Source organism: Trachypithecus francoisi, unplaced genomic scaffold, assembly GCF_009764315.1.
Source record: "Trachypithecus francoisi isolate TF-2019V2 unplaced genomic scaffold, Tfra_2.0 Lachesis_group19, whole genome shotgun sequence".
NCBI classification, from domain to species: Eukaryota; Metazoa; Chordata; class Mammalia; order Primates; family Cercopithecidae; genus Trachypithecus; species Trachypithecus francoisi.
In genome coordinates this window covers 37,829,931-37,849,120 of record NW_022681464.1, presented here as the reverse complement: position 1 = coordinate 37,849,120, position 19,190 = coordinate 37,829,931, and the positions used below count along the sequence as shown (strand labels likewise).

General features: G+C 42.3%; 1 protein-coding gene across 6 annotated transcripts in view; it reads left to right on the top strand.

Moving 5' to 3' along the window:
* Window positions 1-19,190, top strand: part of LPIN2 (lipin 2) — a 104,449-nt gene that overhangs the window by 44,125 nt on the left and 41,134 nt on the right. For 5 of the 6 annotated variants that reach the window (XM_033178218.1, XM_033178217.1, XM_033178214.1 and 2 more), the window contains exon 2: window positions 18,165-18,365. In XM_033178218.1, the coding sequence (XP_033034109.1) occupies window positions 18,174-18,365 (192 nt within the window). In that variant the 5' untranslated portion in view covers window positions 18,165-18,173. Of the gene's footprint in view, window positions 1-9,180; window positions 9,447-18,164; window positions 18,366-19,190 lie in introns of those variants that run through there. The other variant, XM_033178219.1, reaches the window with a different exon arrangement.

Here is a 19,190-nt window from a genome sequence, read left to right as displayed (position 1 = left end):
TAGTTTGAAGTCAGGTAGCGTGACGCCTCCAGCTTTGTCCTTTTGACTTAGGATTGTCTTGGCAATGCGGGCTCTTTTTTGGTTCCATATGAACTTTAAAGCCGTTTTTTCCAATTCTGTGAAGAAAGTCATTGGTAGCTTGATGGGGATGGCATTGAATCTATAAATCACCTTGGGCAGTATGGCCATTTTCACGATATTGATTCTTCCTATCCATGAGCATGGTATGTTCTTCCATTTGTTTGTGTCCTCTTTGATTTCACTGAGCAGTGGTTTGTAGTTCTCCTTGAAGAGGTCCTTTACATCCCTTGTAAGCTGGATTCCTAGGTATTTTATTCTCTTTGAAGCAATTGTGAATGGAAGTTCATTCCTGATTTGGCTCTCTGTTTGTCTGTTACTGGTGTATAAGAATGCTTGTGATTTTTGCACACATTTTTGTATCCTGAGACTTTGCTGAAGTTGCTTATCAGCTTAAGGAGATTTTGGGCTGAGACGATGGGGTTTTCTAAATATACAATCATGTCATCTGCAAACAGGGACAATTTGACTTCTTCTTTTCCTAACTGGATACCCTTGATTTCTTTCTCTTGCCTGATTGCCCTAGCCAGAACTTCCAACACTATGTTGAATAGGAGTGGTGAGAGAGGGCATCCTGTCTTGTGCCAGTTTTCAAAGGGAATTTTTCCAGTTTTTGCCCATTCAGTATGATATTAGCTGTGGGTTTGTCATAAATAGCTCTTATTATTTTGAGGTACGTTCCATCAATACCAAATTATTGAGCGTTTTTAGCATAAAGGGCTGTTGAATTTTGTCAAAAGCCTTTTCTGCATCTATTGAGATAATTATGTGGTTCTTGTCTTTGGTTCTGTTTATATGCTGGATTACGTTTATTGATTTGCGAATGTTGAACCAGCCTTGCATCCCAGGGATGAAGCCCACTTGATCATGGTGGATAAGCTTTTTGATGTGTGCTGCTGAATCCGGTTTGCCAGTATTTTATTGAGGATTTTTGCATCGATGTTCATCAGGGATATTGGTCTAAAATTCTCTTTTTTTGTTGTGTCTCTGCCAGGCTTTGGTATCAGGATGATGTTGGCCTCATAAAAAGAGTTAGGGAGGATTCCCTCTTTTTCTATTGATTGAAATAGTTTCAGAAGGAATGGTACCAGCTCCTCCTTGTACCTCTGGTAGAATTCAGCTGTGAATCCATCTGGTCCTGGACTTTTTTTGGTGGGTAGGCTATTAATTGTTGCCTCAATTTCAGAGCCTGCTATTGGTCTATTCAGGGATTCAACTTCTTCCTGGTTTAGTCTTGGGAGAGTGTAAGTGTCCAGGAAATTATCCATTTCTTCTAGATTTTCTAGTTGATTTGCGTAGAGGCATTTATAGTATTCTCTGATGGTTGTTTGTATTTCTGTGGGGTCGGTGGTGATATCCCCTTTATCATTTTTTATTGCGTCTATTTGATTCTTCTCTCTTTTCTTCTTTATTAGTCTAGCTAGCGGTCTGTCAATTTTGTTGATCTTTTCAAAAAACCAACTCCTGGATTCATTGATTTTTTGGAGGGTTTTTTGTGTCTCTATCTCCTTCAGTTCTGCTCTGATCTTAGTTATTTCTTGCCTTCTGCTAGCTTTTGAATGTGTTTGCTCTTGCCTCTCTAGTTCTTTTAATTGTGATGTTAGAGTGTCAATTTTAGATCTCTCCTGCTTTCTCTTGTGGGCATTTAGTGCTATAAATTTCCCTCTACACACTGCTTTAAATGTGTCCCAGAGATTCTGGTATGTTGTATCTTTGTTCTCATTGGTTTCAAAGAACATCTTTATTTCTGCTTTCATTTCGTTATGTACCCAGTAGTCATTCAGGAGCAGGTTGTTCAGTTCCATGTAGTTGAGCGGTTTTGGATTGAGTTTCTTAGTCCTGAGTTCTAGTTTGATTGCACTGTGGTCTGAGAGACAGTTTGTTATAATTTCTGTTCTTGTACATTTGCTGAGGAGTGCTTTACTTCCAATTATGTGGTCAATTTTGGAATAAGTGCGACGTGGTGCTGAGAAGAATGTATATTCTGTTGATTTGGGGTGGAGAGTTCTATAGATGTCTATTAGGTCCGCTTGGTGCAGAGATGAGTTCAATTCCTGGATATCCTTGTTAACTTTCTGTCTCGTTGATCTGTCTAATGTTGACAGTGGAGTGTTGAAGTCTCCCATTATTATTGTATGGGAGTCTAAGTCTCTTTGTAGGTCTCTAAGGACTTGCTTTATGAATCTGGGTGCTCCTGTATTGGGTGCATATATATTTAGGAGAGTTAGCTCTTCCTGTTGAATTGATCCCTTTACCATTATGTAATGGCCTTCTTTGTCTCTTTTGATCTTTGATGGTTTAAAGTCTGTTTTATCAGAGACTAGGATTGCAACCCCTGCTTTTTTTTGTTCTCCATTTGCTTGGTAGATCTTCCTCCATCCCTTTATTTTGAGCCTATGTATGTCTCTGCATGTGAGATGGGTCTCCTGAATACAGCAGACTGATGGGTCTTGACTCTTTATCCAGTTTGCCAGTCTGTGTCTTTTAATTGGAGCATTTAGTCCATTGACATTTAAGGTTAATATTGTTATGTGTGAACTTGATCCTGTCATTATGATATTAACTGGTTATTTTGCTCGTTAGTTGATGCAGTTTCTTCCTAGCCTCGATGGTCTTTACATTTTGGCATGTTTTTGCAATGGCTGGTACCGGTTGTTCCTTTCCATGTTTAGGGCTTCCTTCAGGGTCTCTTGTAAGGCAGGCCTGGTGGTGACAAAATCTCTAAGCATTTGCTTATCTGTAAAGGATTTTATTTCTCCTTCACTGATGAAGCTTAGTTTGGCTGGATATGAAATTCTGGGTTGAAAATTCTTTTCTTTAAGAACGTTGAATATTGGCCCCCACTCTCTTCTGGCTTGTAGAGTTTCTGCCGAGAGGTCTGCTGTTATTCTGATGGGCTTCCTTTGTGGGTAACCCGACCTTCTCTCTGGCTGCCCTTAAGATTTTTTCCTTCATTTCAACTTTGGTGAATCTGGCAATTATGTGTCTTGGAGTTGCTCTTCTGGAGGAGTATCTTTGTGGCGTTCTCTGTATTTCCTGAATTTGAATGTTGGCCTGCCCTACTAGGTTGGGGAAGTTCTCCTGGATGATATCCTGAAGAGTGTTTTCCAACTTGGTTCCATTTTCCCCCTCACTTTCAGGCACCCCAATCAGACGTAGATTTGGTCTTTTTACATAATCCCATACTTCTTGCAGGCTTTGTTCATTTCTTTTTCTTCTTTTTTCTTTTGGTTCTCTTCTCGCTTCATTTCATTCATTTGATCCTCAATCGCTGATACTCTTTCCTCCAGTTGATCGAGTCGGTTACCGAAGCTTGTGCATTTGTCACGTATTTCTCGTGTCATGGTTTTCATCTCTGTCATTTCGTTTATGATCTTCTCTGCATTAATTAGTCTAGCTGTCAATTCTTCCACTTTTTTTCAAGATTTTTAGTTTCTTTGCGCTGGGTACGTAATTCCTCCTTTAGCTCTGAGAGGTTTGATGGACTGAAGCCTTCTTCTCTCATCTCGTCAAAGTCATTCTCTGACCAGCTTTGATCCGTTGCTGGCGATGGGCTGCGCTCCTTTGCAGGGGGAGATGCGCTCTTATTTTTTGAATTTCCAGCTTTTCTGCCCTGCTTCTTCCCCATCTTTGTGGTTTTATCTGTCTCTGGACTTTGATGATGGTGACGTACTGATGGGGTTTTGGTATAGGTGTCCTTCCTGTTTGATAGTTTTCCGTCTGACAGTCAGAAGGACTGTCTGTTGGTCTGTTAGAGATTGCTTGAGGTCCACTCCAGACCCTGTTTGCCTGGGTATCAGCAGCAGAGGTTGCCGAAGATAGAATATTGCTGAACAGCGAGTGTACCTGTCTGATTCTTTCTTTGGAAGTTTCCTCTCAGGGGTGACGCCACCCTGTGAGGTGTGGGGTATCAGACTGCCCCTAGTGGGGGATGTCTCCCAGCTAGGCTACTCAGGGGTCAGGGACCCACCTGAGCAGGCAGTCTGTCCGTTCTCAGATCTCAACCTCCGCGTTAGGAGATCCACGGCTCTCCCCAAAGCTGTCAGACAGAGTCGTTCGGGTCTGCAGCGGCCCCGCTCTTCCCTAATGGACTGCAGCTGTGCGCTGTCCGCAGCGGTAGAGTCTACAGAGACAGGCAGGCTTCCTTGAGCTGCTGTGAGCTCCACCCAGTTCGAGCTTCCCAGCGGCTTTGTTTACCTACTTAAGCCTCAGCAATGGCGGGCGCCCCTCCCCAGCCTCGCTGCTGCCTTGCGGATAGATCGCCGCAGACGGCTGTGTTAGCAGTGGGAGGCTCCGTGGGCGTGGGACCCTCCCGGCCAGGTGTGGGATATATTCTCCTGGTGTGCCTGTTTCCTTAAAGCGCAGTATTGGGGTGGGAGTTACCCGATTTTCCAGGTGTTGTGTGTCTCAGTTCCCCTGGCTAGGAAAAGGGATTTCCTTCCCCCTTGCGCTTCCAGGTGAGGCGATGCCTCGCCCTGCTTCAGCTCACGCTGGTCAGGCTGCAGCAGCTGACCAGCACCGATTGTCCGGCACTCCCTAGCGAGATGACCCCAGTACCTCAGTTGAAAATGCAGAAATCACGGTCTTCTGTGTCGCTCGCGCTGGGAGTTGGAGACTGGAGCTGTTCCTATTCGGCCATCTTGCTCCGCCCCCTTCTACATTCTTTTTTCCAAGTGTTGTTTGCTTTCTACAGCAGGTGCTCTGTCAAACTTCTTGATAAGAAGCCCTTCAACCCCAGTTGTTGAGAGTACTGACTGTGAACTTTGGTTGTGCATGTGCTTGTTAATTTAGTAGCTGCCACCTTAGCTATAGGACTTGCAATGGTAGATCCATCTAGCTTGTTCTTGCCCTCATTACTAGGGTACCATATGATACAGGTTGAGGGACCTTCAACCCAGGGCATGAACACAGTTAGGACAAGTAATTACTTGACATTTTAAACTTTTCCTAATTGTGTTAATGTTAACTGTGATATTAACCAAAGTTCTTTGATGGGTGAGAGAGGACGAGATGGGAAATAGGGGGGATGAGCAAAGTTTAACATGTCCTTCCCTAAACGTAGAACCTATAGTAATATATTAGTTTGTTTCCAGTCTGGGGTTGTAATTTTGATGGTGGAAGAATCCTACGGATTCCTGACTTAGGTCGGTGTGTAAATAGAAAGAACTTCCGATAGAGTTGGAGTGTTTCAAAGGAAATTGTATCCCACCAATGTCAGTGATAGTAAACCCTGAAAGTACTACACATGGTTTCTATAGCAACCTGCTAAAATTGTTGCCTTTTGTATGTGGAATTAAGCTAAATAATCAGATTTCTTGGCTTATTTTAGAGTTGCTATGGTTATCAATAGTCGCCACCAAAATAGGTTAATTACACAGTTCTTTTAGAAGGTTTAGGGTAAGGACATACCCCCTAAAACACACTTTTATGATCATAACGTAATCATATCTGTAAGACTACTCATAAAAAAAGGCTTGGCTAGGTGTGGAATCCCAGCACTTTGGGAGGCAGAGGTGGGAGGATCACCTGAGGTCAGGAGTTTGAGACCAGCCTGACCAACATGGAGAAACCCCGTCTCTACTAAAAATACAAAATTAGCTGGGCGTGGTGGCGCGCACCTCTAATCCCAGCTACTCGAGAGGCTGAGGCAGAGGTTGCAGTGAGCCAGGATTGCACCATTGCACTCCAGCCTGGGCAACAAGAGTAAAACTCCCATCTCCAAAAAACATACAAAAAAAAAGGCTTAAGATTTTTCGTGTATGGTAGCATATGAAAGAATCATCATAGCCTTCTAAAAGCCTTTATGAAATTCTTAACCGCACATAGCCTGAAAATTCCATGAAGTTTTAGGAGCTGTTTTAGGTTTCAGTGAAATGAGCATGGGTATTTAAGGTGGACATCCCAGGGTTGTTGTCTGGTCATGTCTCTGTGTAACTGCTTGACTATAGATACGTTGCTTCTCTGGACCTCAGTTTTCTTATTAGTACAATGAATATAACATTTACCTCACCTAGTTGTGAGGATTAAATCAGATGAGGTATGTAAAATGGCGTTTGGGGTTTGAACAATTTTTTTTTTGTTTGAGTCAGGATCTTGCTCTGTTGCTTAGGCTGGAGTGCAGTGGCACAAACATGGCTCACACTACAGCCTTCACCACCCTGGCTTGGGCGTTCCCTCCCACCTCAGCCTCCAGAGTAGCTGGGACTACAGGCATGCACCACCACACGCAACGAATTTTTTAAAAAATTCTTTGTAGAGATGGAGTCTCCTTCCATTGCCCAGGCTGCTCTCAAACTCCTGGGCTCAAGTGGTTCTTCTGCCTTGGCCTCCCAAAGTGCTGGGATTACAAGTGTGAGCCACCGCACCCAGCCTAAAATGGCAATTGGAAGGGGTGAGTTAGCGCCCTCTCCTCTTTTTCCCCCATCACCTCCCTGTAACTAACATTAGGAAGAATAATGAAGAAAACATCTGAATTGTAGCTTACGTAATTTGTCAAGGATATACAATGTTTAAAAAGTTAAGACTGTGAGAAAATGAATTTGAATTTTCACCAGTATAGAGGTGAATTTACATTTTAAGCAAATCCCACATGTGAAAATCCAAACTGAAAAAACAAATTATTATCAGTTTGTAAAATAATGTAAGGAAGGATTTCTCTAATAATAGGCTCCCCCAGGGACACTGAAGATACCTTCAAAACAATAACAGTAAAATCAACTTTGTAGAAATATACCTTAGCAATCCCATTTTAAAATATTCAAATAAAATAAAATTACGTTCACACAAATGCCTGTACACAAATGTTTATAGTACAGAATGAGCATCCCTAATCCAAAAATCTGAAATCCAAAATGCTCTAAAATCCAAAACTCTTTGATGCCACATGTGGAAAGTTCCACACTTGCCCTGGTGATAGATCCCAGTCAAGGTGCAGTTGAAGCTTTGTTTTGTGTGCAAAATTAATTGAAAATATTTTCTATAATTACATTCAGCCTATGTGTTTAAGGTGTATATGAAACATAAATGAATTTTATGTTTGGACTTGGATCATTATTTATATGCAAATATTCCAAAATCTGAAAATATCCAAAATTCAAAACATTTCTGGTCCTGAGCATTTTGGAAAAGGTCTCAATTGCAAATAGAACTACTCAACCTGTAGTTTTATTTGTAATTGCCAAAACCTGGAAACAACCCAGATGTCTTCTAGCTGGTGAATGGATAAACATTTGATATATCCATACAGTGGGGTACTACTTAACAGGAACAGACTACTGATACATGCAGGAATATTGATTAATGTCATGTGGACTGTGCTAAGCTAAAGAAGCCAGAATCCAAAGGTACGTACTGTATGGTGCCATTTATATGATATTCCAGAGATGGCAAGACTAGGGACAGAAAACAGATCAGTGATTGGCGTGGGTAGGGAAGAGGGATGGACTCCAAATGGGTTTGGGCGTTTTGGAGAACAATCTGATTGATCTATGTCTTGACTTTAGTGGTGGGTACAGGAATGTGTGGTCACAACTAATGACTGTACACTACGAAAGGGTTAATTTTACTATCTGTAAAGTGTATGCTTTTTTTTTTTTAAGAAAAATCTATTTTGAATCGTTCAAGGTACAGCTATTTGCAGTCTTAAAACTTCATTTCATAGCTAAATTGGCATGAACATTTAGCTGGAATTCTTTCTGTGCTGGTAGGTATAACCATTACACAAAGGTTAACTTAAGTAATAGTTTAATATCTTTCATTATTAATTATAAACAGAATGTTGAACTGATTACAGTTCTTAATGATTTTACTTCTTGCATTTCTCTCTAGTTGCCAGTCAGGTTAAATGCCAGTCAGGTTAAACAGCATCTGTCACTTCATGTACAGAGGTCAAAACGGGGCATATTTTAGCCTTGATGGGAACAGACAAGAAATAAATTATCAGAAAGCTTCATGACAAGGTCTTATTCTGCGTTTTGGGAAATGAAGGGAGAAGCATGAAAGAGAAATGTGGGAACAGGAACCGTTTAGTTTTACAGAGCTGTGATAGTTGGAAACAAGTTGGGCCATGTGAGTGTTGTCGGGGCTGAGTAAGGGAGTTGGGGCCCCCTTTTGAGCATGCTGCTTGCCGTTTTGGGATCTCCTTAAGCCATACATGTTATTTTGAAGTCTAACGATAAAATTGAACACTATTTTTTCTTGCTCCGTACCAGGTTCTGTTGCTGAAGAAAATGAATATTCTGGTACATTGTTGAGCACAGGAAAATTAAACTATTGTTTCCAGCCATTTTTCTTAAAGGCTACGCTCTATAGCATATTATACTGGGCATTTTCATAAAAGTCAGCTGACTCGTAGAAAATGGGTAACTTAACTTGATGGTTGCGTTTCACTTTGTTTTCTGTAATAATCTGCAGTTACGGCACCCTTGCTTCTGCCTCGGCTGACTCCACGCTGACTTCCTCTGACGACCAGCAGTCTCTGCTGCAAGTTGCTGCTGGGCTGCTCAGTATTCTCCAGAATGATCTACGTGGCTGTCATTTGTTCATTTGTTCTCACAGGGATATTTTTAGATTTACCCATCCTGAAGCGGTGTCATTTTTGTCACTGACATAAACTAGATTTATGCAGGTTTTTCTCTGTGAGGTCTTTGGCAGCTTCTGGAGGAAAGTACTGGTTTCTGAACACATGAGCATTGCTTTTGGGACTTTGGGTTAACTTCCACCATGGATTTCTTTTCTTTTCTTTGTTTTGTTTTGTTTTTGATACAGAGTTTCACTCTGTCGCCCAGGCTGTAATGCAGTGGCGTGATCTTGGCTCACTACAACCTCTGCCTCCTGGGTTCAAGTGATTCTCATGCCTCGGCCTCCTGAGTAGCTGGGATTACAGATGCCCTCTACCATGCCTGGCTAATTTTTGTATTTTTAGTAGAGAGTTTCACCATGTTGGTCAGCCTGTCTCGAACTCCTGACCTCAGGTGATCCACCACCTCAACCTCTCAAAGTGCTGGGATTACAGGCGTGAGCTACCGCGCCTGGCCTGGGTTTTTAAAATTATTTTTTATTTTTTATATTTTTTACTGCACAGTTATATGTATCTTCACTTACCTCTTGAATTTTACTCTAAGTCAGTGAGATAAAACAAAACACAACAGTGTGTATAGTCCTCCCTCTCCGTGCCGATTCTGTTCACTAGGCCTTGCATTCATTCATTGATTTATTCATTGGTCCATTCATTGATCCTAAACCACTTACTAAGAACCTGCTGTTGGCTAGGCACTGTGCTAGGCTTCCAGGAGACAGTGAAGCTTGCGGGACTTCCCCTTCTTTACTGGACTCAGAGTTTGAAGGTGGCCTAATGTTCATGCCGCAAGGTGAGTGCTGTGGTGGGGAGAGGGCGGGGGCCTTGGGCACCCACAGCAACGGATCCCATCTTGTCACCTCTGCTTTCTTCTCAGCCACCAAGCCCACACATCCTCCCTCCATCATCTTTCTGATCTTTGCCATTGTTCTCTGGGGATTTACAGTCTGTTGTGGATGTACGTTCCTTTTTGATCCCACTTCCTCCTTACCGAGGAAACCTGAAACATCCTTGCTTCTCTTACAAAATATTAGATTAAGATGAAAACTGGTGTTGGCTTTTGAAGGATTGTCCAGAAAATTATTGGGCCGATGACTGGGGTGGGTAGAAGATGGGGGCTGGTAAATTTTGGAGATGAAATAGGTGATGTTCATGGTCCTTCCTTAAGTTATATGTGCTGAAAAGCGAAAGCAGAGACTGTCATTGAGTAAAGGTCTGGGCCACCACTCGGAGAGAAGGTGCATTGCTATAGTGGGAAAGCGTCTTCCCTTTTCTAAGCCCTACTCAGTCCAACAAAGCAGTTTATCTGTTTATAGAAAGTATGTTGAAACCATCATAGAGAAGTGAACTCAGTGAGCAGAAGTCTGAGCTTTCAGATTCCCTCAAAGGAAATAACATTGTGACAGATCCAAAAATCCTAATTTATAACTTAACAGCCCTGAGAACTAAGCTTAAGGCCAGCTTCATATTTTCTCATTTTTTAAAAATTAAAAAAAAATTTTTTTCTTAACAGATTAAATTGTTAAGTAGAATAAAGTGTTATCTGGGTTACATTGGAAGCATGTTCTTGCTAGTTTTGCCAGGCCGATATTTGCAGGAGGGTGGTGTAGGGCTCCAGGTTGCTTTATCCAGCCAGGATCTAGCCTGTTTGATGTAAGTGCTTTGTTGGCAACATTGGAAATGGACTCTGAACAACCCCGTGAAGAAACTTATGACTGGTTCATCATTCAGAGAGATGCCGAGAGGGCGAGCGGCTACTTGTGGTGTCGGTGTTCCGAGCTGGTGGGCCTTCTGCATCCCATCTCAGGGGGCCCCGCCCTCCCAGTCTTGGGTGGCCTTGGCTCTCCATACACTTTTCATGAATATCTGTTGGGGCCGGATGTCTCCCACCCCTGTCAGCCAGCAGATACCAAGGCCTGGATCCCATATTGTAGACATGGCTACTGGGGGCTTACCCTTGTGTTTCGGGGCCTCTCTGAGCACTGAAATCATTGAAATCCAGGAAGCCCTGTTTTTTCAGATCTGGCCATTGCCTTATGTGTCTGTTTAAATTCCCAAACAGAAATATTGAATCAGAAAATCCCCTCTTCTTACGTATCCCAAAGGTTGATAGTAAATAGTATTTGGTTGTAATTGTGGAAGGGTCCTTAGGAAAGCAGTCTTCCCAGGCCAGAATTTCTGAGTTTTGACAGAAGCACTGCAAGTTCTAGAATTTAAGTATCATAAAATAATCAGGTCAGCTGTCATTAAAATGTCTAAAGTTCTATTACTATCTATTGCTTCCACTTCTGATCCACACTTAACAGACCTTGACATCTTTATATGACAGGATCTGAACTTGAGCCCATAACAACTTAGTCTTTGTAACAAACTTAATCAGGGTTAAGAGGAGAAAGTTCTTGCAACAGAGCCTAGAGTTAGTTCCCAAACTTGGGTGTCTGTCAGAATCATGGGTAACAGATTTTTAAAGACCTCATTTCCAGCTTTTTAGGTAGTAGGTCTGGGTTGGGGTTCAGAAACGTGTATTTGTTTTTATCCCCCTTTCCCATGTTTTTCTTGAATGCACCTACATTCTTAAGCACCAAAACTTGATTCTATTGCAGACAGTCCAAGGACCACTCTGAGAAATACTGACCTAGAGTGTGCTCCTTGCCAGTTTTCCTCATTTAGTGGGGAAAAAGAAGTTAGATATGAAAACCTCCCTGACTGCGCCTTCAAACAGTGGAGGTGATGGGGTTGCTCTAATTTAGAAAGACAGAGTTCGTGATCTACAGGGAGTTGACTGGAACCTCAGATCCTCCAGAGCACACCTCATCCTGGCTAAATCTCATTCTCTCAGGAGGGAGTCCTCTGAGGCCCAGCACCAGCTCAGAAAGATTCAAAAACTCCCCTGTATTTTTTCTCTGTAAAAGGCAAAGGACAGGACAATTCCCAAGGCTCGGAGCCTTTATGTAGTCAGTTTTCTGTTGAACTGATTTTGGAAGTAGCACAAAGTAGCAAGAGCTCTTACTTTTACATGGAACTATGCTTCCCTAACCTGGCTCGTCTTCATAATTAGTTTTTAAGCTTTAAAACAAAGAGAAGGCCAGGCGCGGTGGCTCAAGCCTGTAATCCCAGCACTTTGGGAGGCCGAGACGGGTGGATCACGAGGTCAGGAGATGGAGACCATCCTGGCTAACACGGTGAAACCCTGTCTCTACTAAAAAATACAAAAAACTAGCCGGGCGAGGTGGCGGGTGCCTGTAGTCCCAGCTACTCGGGAGGCTGCGGCAGGAGAATGGCGTGAACCTGGAAGGCGGAGTTGCAGTGAGCTGAGATCCGGTCACTGCGCTCCAGCCTGGGCGACAGAGCCAGACTCTCTGTCTCAAAAAAAAAAAAAAAAAAACTAAGAGAAATTTCCATTTTTTAAAACCACCCCAAATGATTTTCATGTACAAAAACTTTTGAAGCAGTGTAATAGTAAGTAATGTTCTTTAAGTTCAACCTTAATAGGAAATTCCCCACCAGGTCTACTCTTTTTATTTCCATATCTCTAAGTTGGTTCATACAACAGAATTCACTGAATGCCACCCACCTATGTGCCAGAGGTATTTCTAGCTGCCTGGAAATGGTGGCATGGTCCTCACCAGTTTCCTTGCCCTTAGCATCTACCCTTAGTCATCAAGACTAACGGATTTTCAGCTCCCTGTGTGTCTCTTCTGCCTTAGAGCTGTGCAGTCTCTTGCCTGAATTTGTTGTGGTGACTTCTGGAGTAGTCTCTCTGCCTTTAGCTACCTCTTCTCCAGTTCATCCTCCTCCTGTGACCTAATCCTGTCACTTCCCTGAACAGAAGCACTGATTGCACCCGTTGCCCACATGGTAAGCTTGCCCAGAGTCCAAGGCCTTGCATCATCTCACTTTTGTCTCTCAGAACTCAGCACACTTTCCCATAAGCTGTTCTGTCTGCCTGGCACTGCCCGTGGGGAACCTCCCCTCCTTAGTCTGTTCAGCCCTTTATACATACTTCCACTCGAACAAATACTTTCTGCTCCATGAAGCCTTACCTAACTCTCCCAAGCAGATTTTTTCTCTTTTTGTTTCTGGTCTTCCTAACAGTTTCCCAAATAGCATTATCATAAGGGATTATGTTACATAAGACACCTGGCCACCTCTAGGTTACTCTGGGATTCTTGGAGAAAACCACAGGGATTTAGTATAACTTGAGTTCAGCCCTCAGATTTTTTTGCGCTCAGGGACACCACATGACCTTGAGACCCAATGATTTAAGCCATGGGTCAGAGGCAGTAGAGAAAGTTGGGACCCTGAATAGAGGTAGAACTGTGTTCTAGTGAATAGTACACACATCTTATCTCAATCTCAAATATAAAATGAAATTAATAATGCCTGCTATCACAACCTACATTCTCTTTTTGAAAATCAAATGAGGTATATTTGAGGAAGTTCTTGAAAAATATTGCATGCTAATCAAATGCAAACCGTAATCATGGGTGTCCTGAAGGAGTTCGGTCCAGGAGCACAGGAGCAAGCTGGAACGTTTACCCACGTCCTGGGTAACAGTGTCTTGTTGTCTGTTTCCTGAAGCATCTGATATCTCTGTTCCCTCCTAGCATACTCCTCATGCTCATGAGCAGAACGTTAGCTGCAATGGCATATGCTTTGGTAAAAACTGTTTTAATCTCTGTCCACAAGCCTCACAACATGTGGCGCTCCCAGGAGTCTGCTTTGTAACACTGGACTGTGGTCCAGTGGGAGGGTTAATAGTAGTGGTGTGAGGAGACTTGGAGGGTGAGTATGGCTTCTTTGGACTCCCTGTAATCATTTCATCATTATGTAGCCAAGTAGCATTAAGTAAAAATGATACTCAGATTGCTGAAAGTGGCCCACTTGCAGTAAGAAATCTGGAGGCTTCATGAAGGCTTTTGTCATGTTTACTTAGAGCATTTCTATCACTTAGAGATGCAGTCAAGGGCATAGGTTCTAGACTCATGCTTGTTTGAATATTAGCTCTGCCATTTAATAGTGTGCTGACCTTGGATGTTTCTGAACCCGAGTTTCCACATACAAGTGGGAATACCAAATCCATAGGTGTCTGTGAAGACTATATGAGATAACATACAGGTTGACATAGCATTGACACATGAGCGACGTGTAACAAGTGTAGTTGTGTGTTTGTTGGTAGTACTAACGATACTAGTACTGATTAGATGTTTGGAGATAAAGTTAAGAAACAGATTTTGAAACACTTAAAAGAGTGGTATAGAATGTATCCATTTTGAGGCCAGTCGTGGTGACTCAAACCTGTAATCTCAGCATTTTGGGAAGCCAAGGCAGGTGGATTGCTTGAGCCCAGGAGTTCAAGACCAGCCTGGGCAACATGGCAAAACCCCATCTCTACAAAAAAATACAAAAATTAGCTGGGCATGGTGGCACATTCCTGTGGTCCCAGCTGCTCAGGAGGCCGTGGTGGGAGCATTGCTTGAGCCCAGGAGGCGGAGGTTACAGTGAGCAGAGATCGCACCATTACCCTCCAGCCTGGGCAACACAGTGAAACCCTGTCTCAAAATGAAAATAAAAATAGATAGAATGTGTCTATTTTGTGCTGATAATGTATAAATTTTTCTTATTGTTTTAACTACCTTGTGTCTCTGATAGCTCTTTTCCTTAACAAAAGTTATTTTTGATTGAACACATCAAATAATTGAACTAATTTTAAGCAGTTTTTGTAGGAAGGGGACTGGTATTTGAACCTATTTACTGATACTTTTTTTTTTTTTTTTGGAAATGGAGTTTTCATTCTGTTGGCCAGGCTGGAGTGCAGTGGCGCGATCTCGGCTCACTGCAATCTCTGCCTCCTGGGTTCAAGCAATTCTCCTGCCTCAGCCTCCCGAGTAGCTGGGGCTACAGGTGTGCGTCACGATGCAGGCCTATTTTTTTAATTTTTAGTAGAGATGGGGTTTCACCATATTGGCCAGGCTGGTGTCGAACTCCTGACCTCAAATGATCTGCCCGCTTCAGCCTTCCAAAGTGCTGCGATTACAGATGTGAGCCACCACACCCAGCCTTCATTATCTTTAAAAATAGAAATAATACCACCTCTAAAGTAATTCTGAGATGATAATGTGTAAGTTTAAGAATTTGGGATGTTACAAGCTTTCAAAAAAAAGTTGCTTCTGGTGTGATTATTGTTAATGTTAGAATATTTCAGAGATGTGTTAGAAGCATTTTTGGTATTTGTTAAAAGAATGGGCTGGGTGTATTCTTCTTGTTCCAAGAATCAACAAGTGCACTTTAATATTTTTATTTGTGCACGCAAGCCTCAAGGGTGGGGATGCTGCTTCTGTGACTGTTCTTCCTTTCCACGTTTTGCTCTCTGTGTGGGCATCTCCAAACCAGCCTGCCTTTCTGGTTATATATTCTCTCTTTGCTCTTGTTCTTTTTTCTCTATGACTTCTTGTTTGTTTCTTTCTGCATGGCTCTCCCTTGGTCTTTGTCACTCTCCGTTATTTATTTTCTCCTCCCACATTTTCCCTCATCATTCATGATAAAATATGAGGAATAGTTTATAGTGGGTTTTTTTGCTGTATTTTTTTTTTTTTTGAGGCGGAGTCTCGCTCTGTCGCCCGGGCTGGAGTGCAGTGGCCAGATCTCAGCTCACTGCAAGCTCCGCCTCCCGGGTTTACGCCATTCTCCTGCCTCAGCCTCCCGAGTAGCTGGGACTACAGGCGCCCGCCACCTCGCCTGGCTAGTTTTTCGTATTTTTAGTAGAGACGGGGTTTCACCGTGTTAGCCAGATGGTCTCGGTCTCCTGACCTCGTGATCCGCCCGTCTCGGCCTCCCAAAGTGCTGGGATTACAGGCTTGAGCCCCCGCGCCCGGCCTATTTTGCTGTATTTTTAAAATACTTGGGTTACATCATTGTGTATCTTTTCTACTGCTGGTTCAGAGTGTGGCTTTCCCAGGTGTTGACCAGGACAGGTCTGACTTGGTTCTTACTGTGTGGCTATGCTGGGCTGGCATGTAGGAATAAGGTATATGGCGCTAGATTATGCTTCAAGAGAAGGCTGTTTAACATATCCCTCGTGCCTGTGATGAACAACTGCGTTTCCTCTGGACATAACTGTGAGGAAGGCTCTTTCCCCCGCTCTGTTGTGGTGACCCTTCTAGCAAGCAGCTGCTCAGCGTTCCCAGGGTGTAGCACTTTCAGCTACAGGCCTTCCTTTACTTTTGTTTTACCAGCCTTCATAATATAAATGTAATTGTTTCATTATCTGTCAAGAGAAAACCAGTTATTTGACAACCTGTATTTTTCTACATTTAGCAACTGGCATTTACACATTAGATTTTCCCATATAACAGCACATTCCTTAACCATGGTAATTAAAATAATCTTGAATAGATACAGTTACACTTAATTATGAATTTTATGCTGTAGTTGATGGAAACTTGTTACGTATTTATGTTTATAAGACTTGTTTGTGGCTGAATGTCAGTGCTTAAAAGTTAGCATTTTTTAGTTTCTTTTAAGAAAAGGTGTCATAGTTATGATTTTTTTGTTTTGTTTCTTGTAATAAAATTCATTTTAACATTGCCACCACCATTCAAGCAGTAATACAAAGACTGACTGCTTGGATGCTGTTTAATTCATATGTATGCTGTATAGGTAAAAAGCATGTTGTGAATATGCATTACTTACAGAATATATGCATGAGATTTGGCTGTGTTATATTTTAGAACCACATGTGAATCTATGGTCACCTCAAAATAGAAATTTAATTATTAAAAACATAATGGGCTGTTACATGAATATTTTGATGAAACACTCTTTTCTCTCTACACTTTTTTTTGGTTTATTTTATGTTTCTTTTTTTTATTCTTATTTAGTGCTAGTTCATTTGTTCATTCAAGAAGTGATTATTGAGCAGTTGATAACGTGCTTACCTTGGTTTAGCTATTGAGGGCAAATCAATTATTCCAAAACCAAAACCATCACCAGATTGTAATTGTTTGATACCACATAAAGGATGTCACCTTATTTTGTTACGTAGGAGTAAGTTTTGCAGAACAAGTGTTTTCCAGCTCTTCTGTGGGTGCGTTTTAGGGCCTTGGTAACATTAACTTTAAAATATTTTAAAAATTTCTTCTAGGGTAAAATTGCCATGGCGATGCTTCATGGTGTAGAACTGATGGGCCTTGATTACACATTCATCCGCGTGTAGGAACAGGAAACAATTTAGAATCAGGGTTCTGCCGTGGCCACTCATCTGTGAAGAGCAGAGTGAATTTCTGTGCAGGCAGATATCCTGGAGGCCCCTGAGTTTTCCCAAGAAGACAGCTTTCTTTCTCCCAGTTCGGTTTTGAACTCAGCTGGCAACACATAACATGGAGCATGGAACTTTAAGCTCAAGGCAGCCTCCAAGCTGGGTGTAGGGAAACCATGAGCGGCCTGTGGCAGACAGCCTGGAGAGCAGTCAGTCCGTCCTGTGGTTGGCTGAACGTTGGCCCCTGAATTGGCTGCAGCAGTGCACAGGGTCTCTTGGTTGCTCTCTGTCATTCCGGTCTCCAGAACGGCTTTCCCTGAATTGTACTTTGACATCGTATAGGGGTGTCAGTATCTAATGAATAAAATGTGCGAGTGTGTTCAATAGTTGGAAGTGAAATCTGACATTAGGACTGAAGGGGGGATTTTTTTTTTATTAGCGGAAAAGTTGGGGATGGGGCCAAGGCACTAAAGCCACCCCTGGCTTGAGCTATACTTCCTCTCCTTTGAGCCTTTCTGGAGAACTTGCAGACCTTTGATCCTGATTTGAATAGTGAACTGAGGTTGAGGAACAAGAGTAAAACCCTTTTCTGTGCTTTGAACTTTGTAGAAGTTGAATGTATGTTCCAGTTAGTTATATTGAGGCATAGAAGGGATTTTTCCCTAGAGGTAATGTTATAAATAGGCTAGGGTCAGGCAAACTTGCCAGAGTTTATTTAATCCAGCATGTATCTGAACCATACTATTCTGTTAATAGTTCCTTACAAAACGTAGCTCTCAGTAATTTATTACATTGGTTCTGTTGGAAGATGAATCTCTGGTTTCTCCTGGGGATGATGTTTGTTTTTTCTGTTTAGCTGCTGTGGCCAAAGTGGATGCAGTAGCCCCGGGTTCCTAAGGCTCTTGGGCAGGAGGTCAGGGTTCTTTGGTGACTCTGCTGGTCCTAACTTTGAGGAAAAAGTCCCTAATGGCAGAGCCAGTGCTATCCAGGTTGCTGGGAAAGAAAAGGGAATGCCTCAGGCCCTGGCTGGAGCAGCCTCTCAGATACAAAGGAGAATAGTCAGGGGTGGTCCGTGTGTGGAAATGTGTAAAAACAGTGGTAGCATGAGACTGTTGGGTTCAAAATTAACAAGGCTAATGATACCAAATGTGGCGTACGAGTGAGTGGTGTCGTTTTTGTTACGACTGTTCTTTGCCATTGTCAATAGATCACAAATTTAGTGTTAACATCTCATCTAATTTTTGTTTCTCGTAGTCTCAAACCATGAATTATGTGGGACAGCTGGCTGGGCAGGTGATTGTCACTGTAAAGGAACTCTACAAGGGCATTAACCAGGCCACCCTCTCTGGGTGCATCGATGTCATCGTGGTGCAGCAGCAGGATGGCAGCTATCAGTGTTCGCCTTTTCACGTTCGGTTTGGGAAGCTGGGAGTCCTGAGATCCAAAGAGAAAGTGGTGAGTGTCCTCAAGGAGAGGAAAAGTCATCCTGAGATTGAAAGAGAAAGTGAGTGAGTGAGTGTCCTCAAGGAGTGGAAAAGTCATCCTCTATGAATACATCACTACTGTGAGCTTTCTGGGCTTTTTTTTTTTTTTTGAAAACCTGAATGATGGGAGACAATGTTATGAGAAGTCAACCTTTATGTATTGCTTTTGAAGTCGCTTTTAAAACCAGAAAGCTTGACTGCAGGAAGTCTCTTCAAAAAAAGGGAAACTGAAAAATTATTATGATAATCTTACATGTTGCAACTCAGAAAAGCAAAACAGAAACTAGATGGGAGAACTTAGGCATATTTAGAAAAAGAAAAATTTCCTTTACCTTATATAGTATTTTTAAATACTTAGGTTACTTCATACTAATTGTAAGTGGAATAGGTTGGTATAGTCAAGAAAACACACACACACACATTTTTTTGAGTCGGAGTCTCGCTCTCTTGTCTAGGCTGGAGTACAGCAGTGTGATCTCAGCTCACTGCAACCTCAGCCTCCCAAGTGCCTGGGATTACAGACACACGTCACCAAGCCCCCCTAATTTTTTTGTATTTTTAGTAGAGAAGGGGTTTCACCCTGTTGGCTAGGCTGGTCTCAAACTCCTGACCTCAAGTGATCCACCCGCTTCGGCCTCCCAAAGTTCTGGGATTACAGGTATAGAGCCACCGCACCTGGCTGTTTTTTTTTCTTTTTTTAAAGGAAATTAATGCCACATTTTGTTTGTTTTGACAAAGCTGTAAAAACTTTTGTAATCTAAATTATGTTGTTGATACCAGGACTTGTCTCCACATT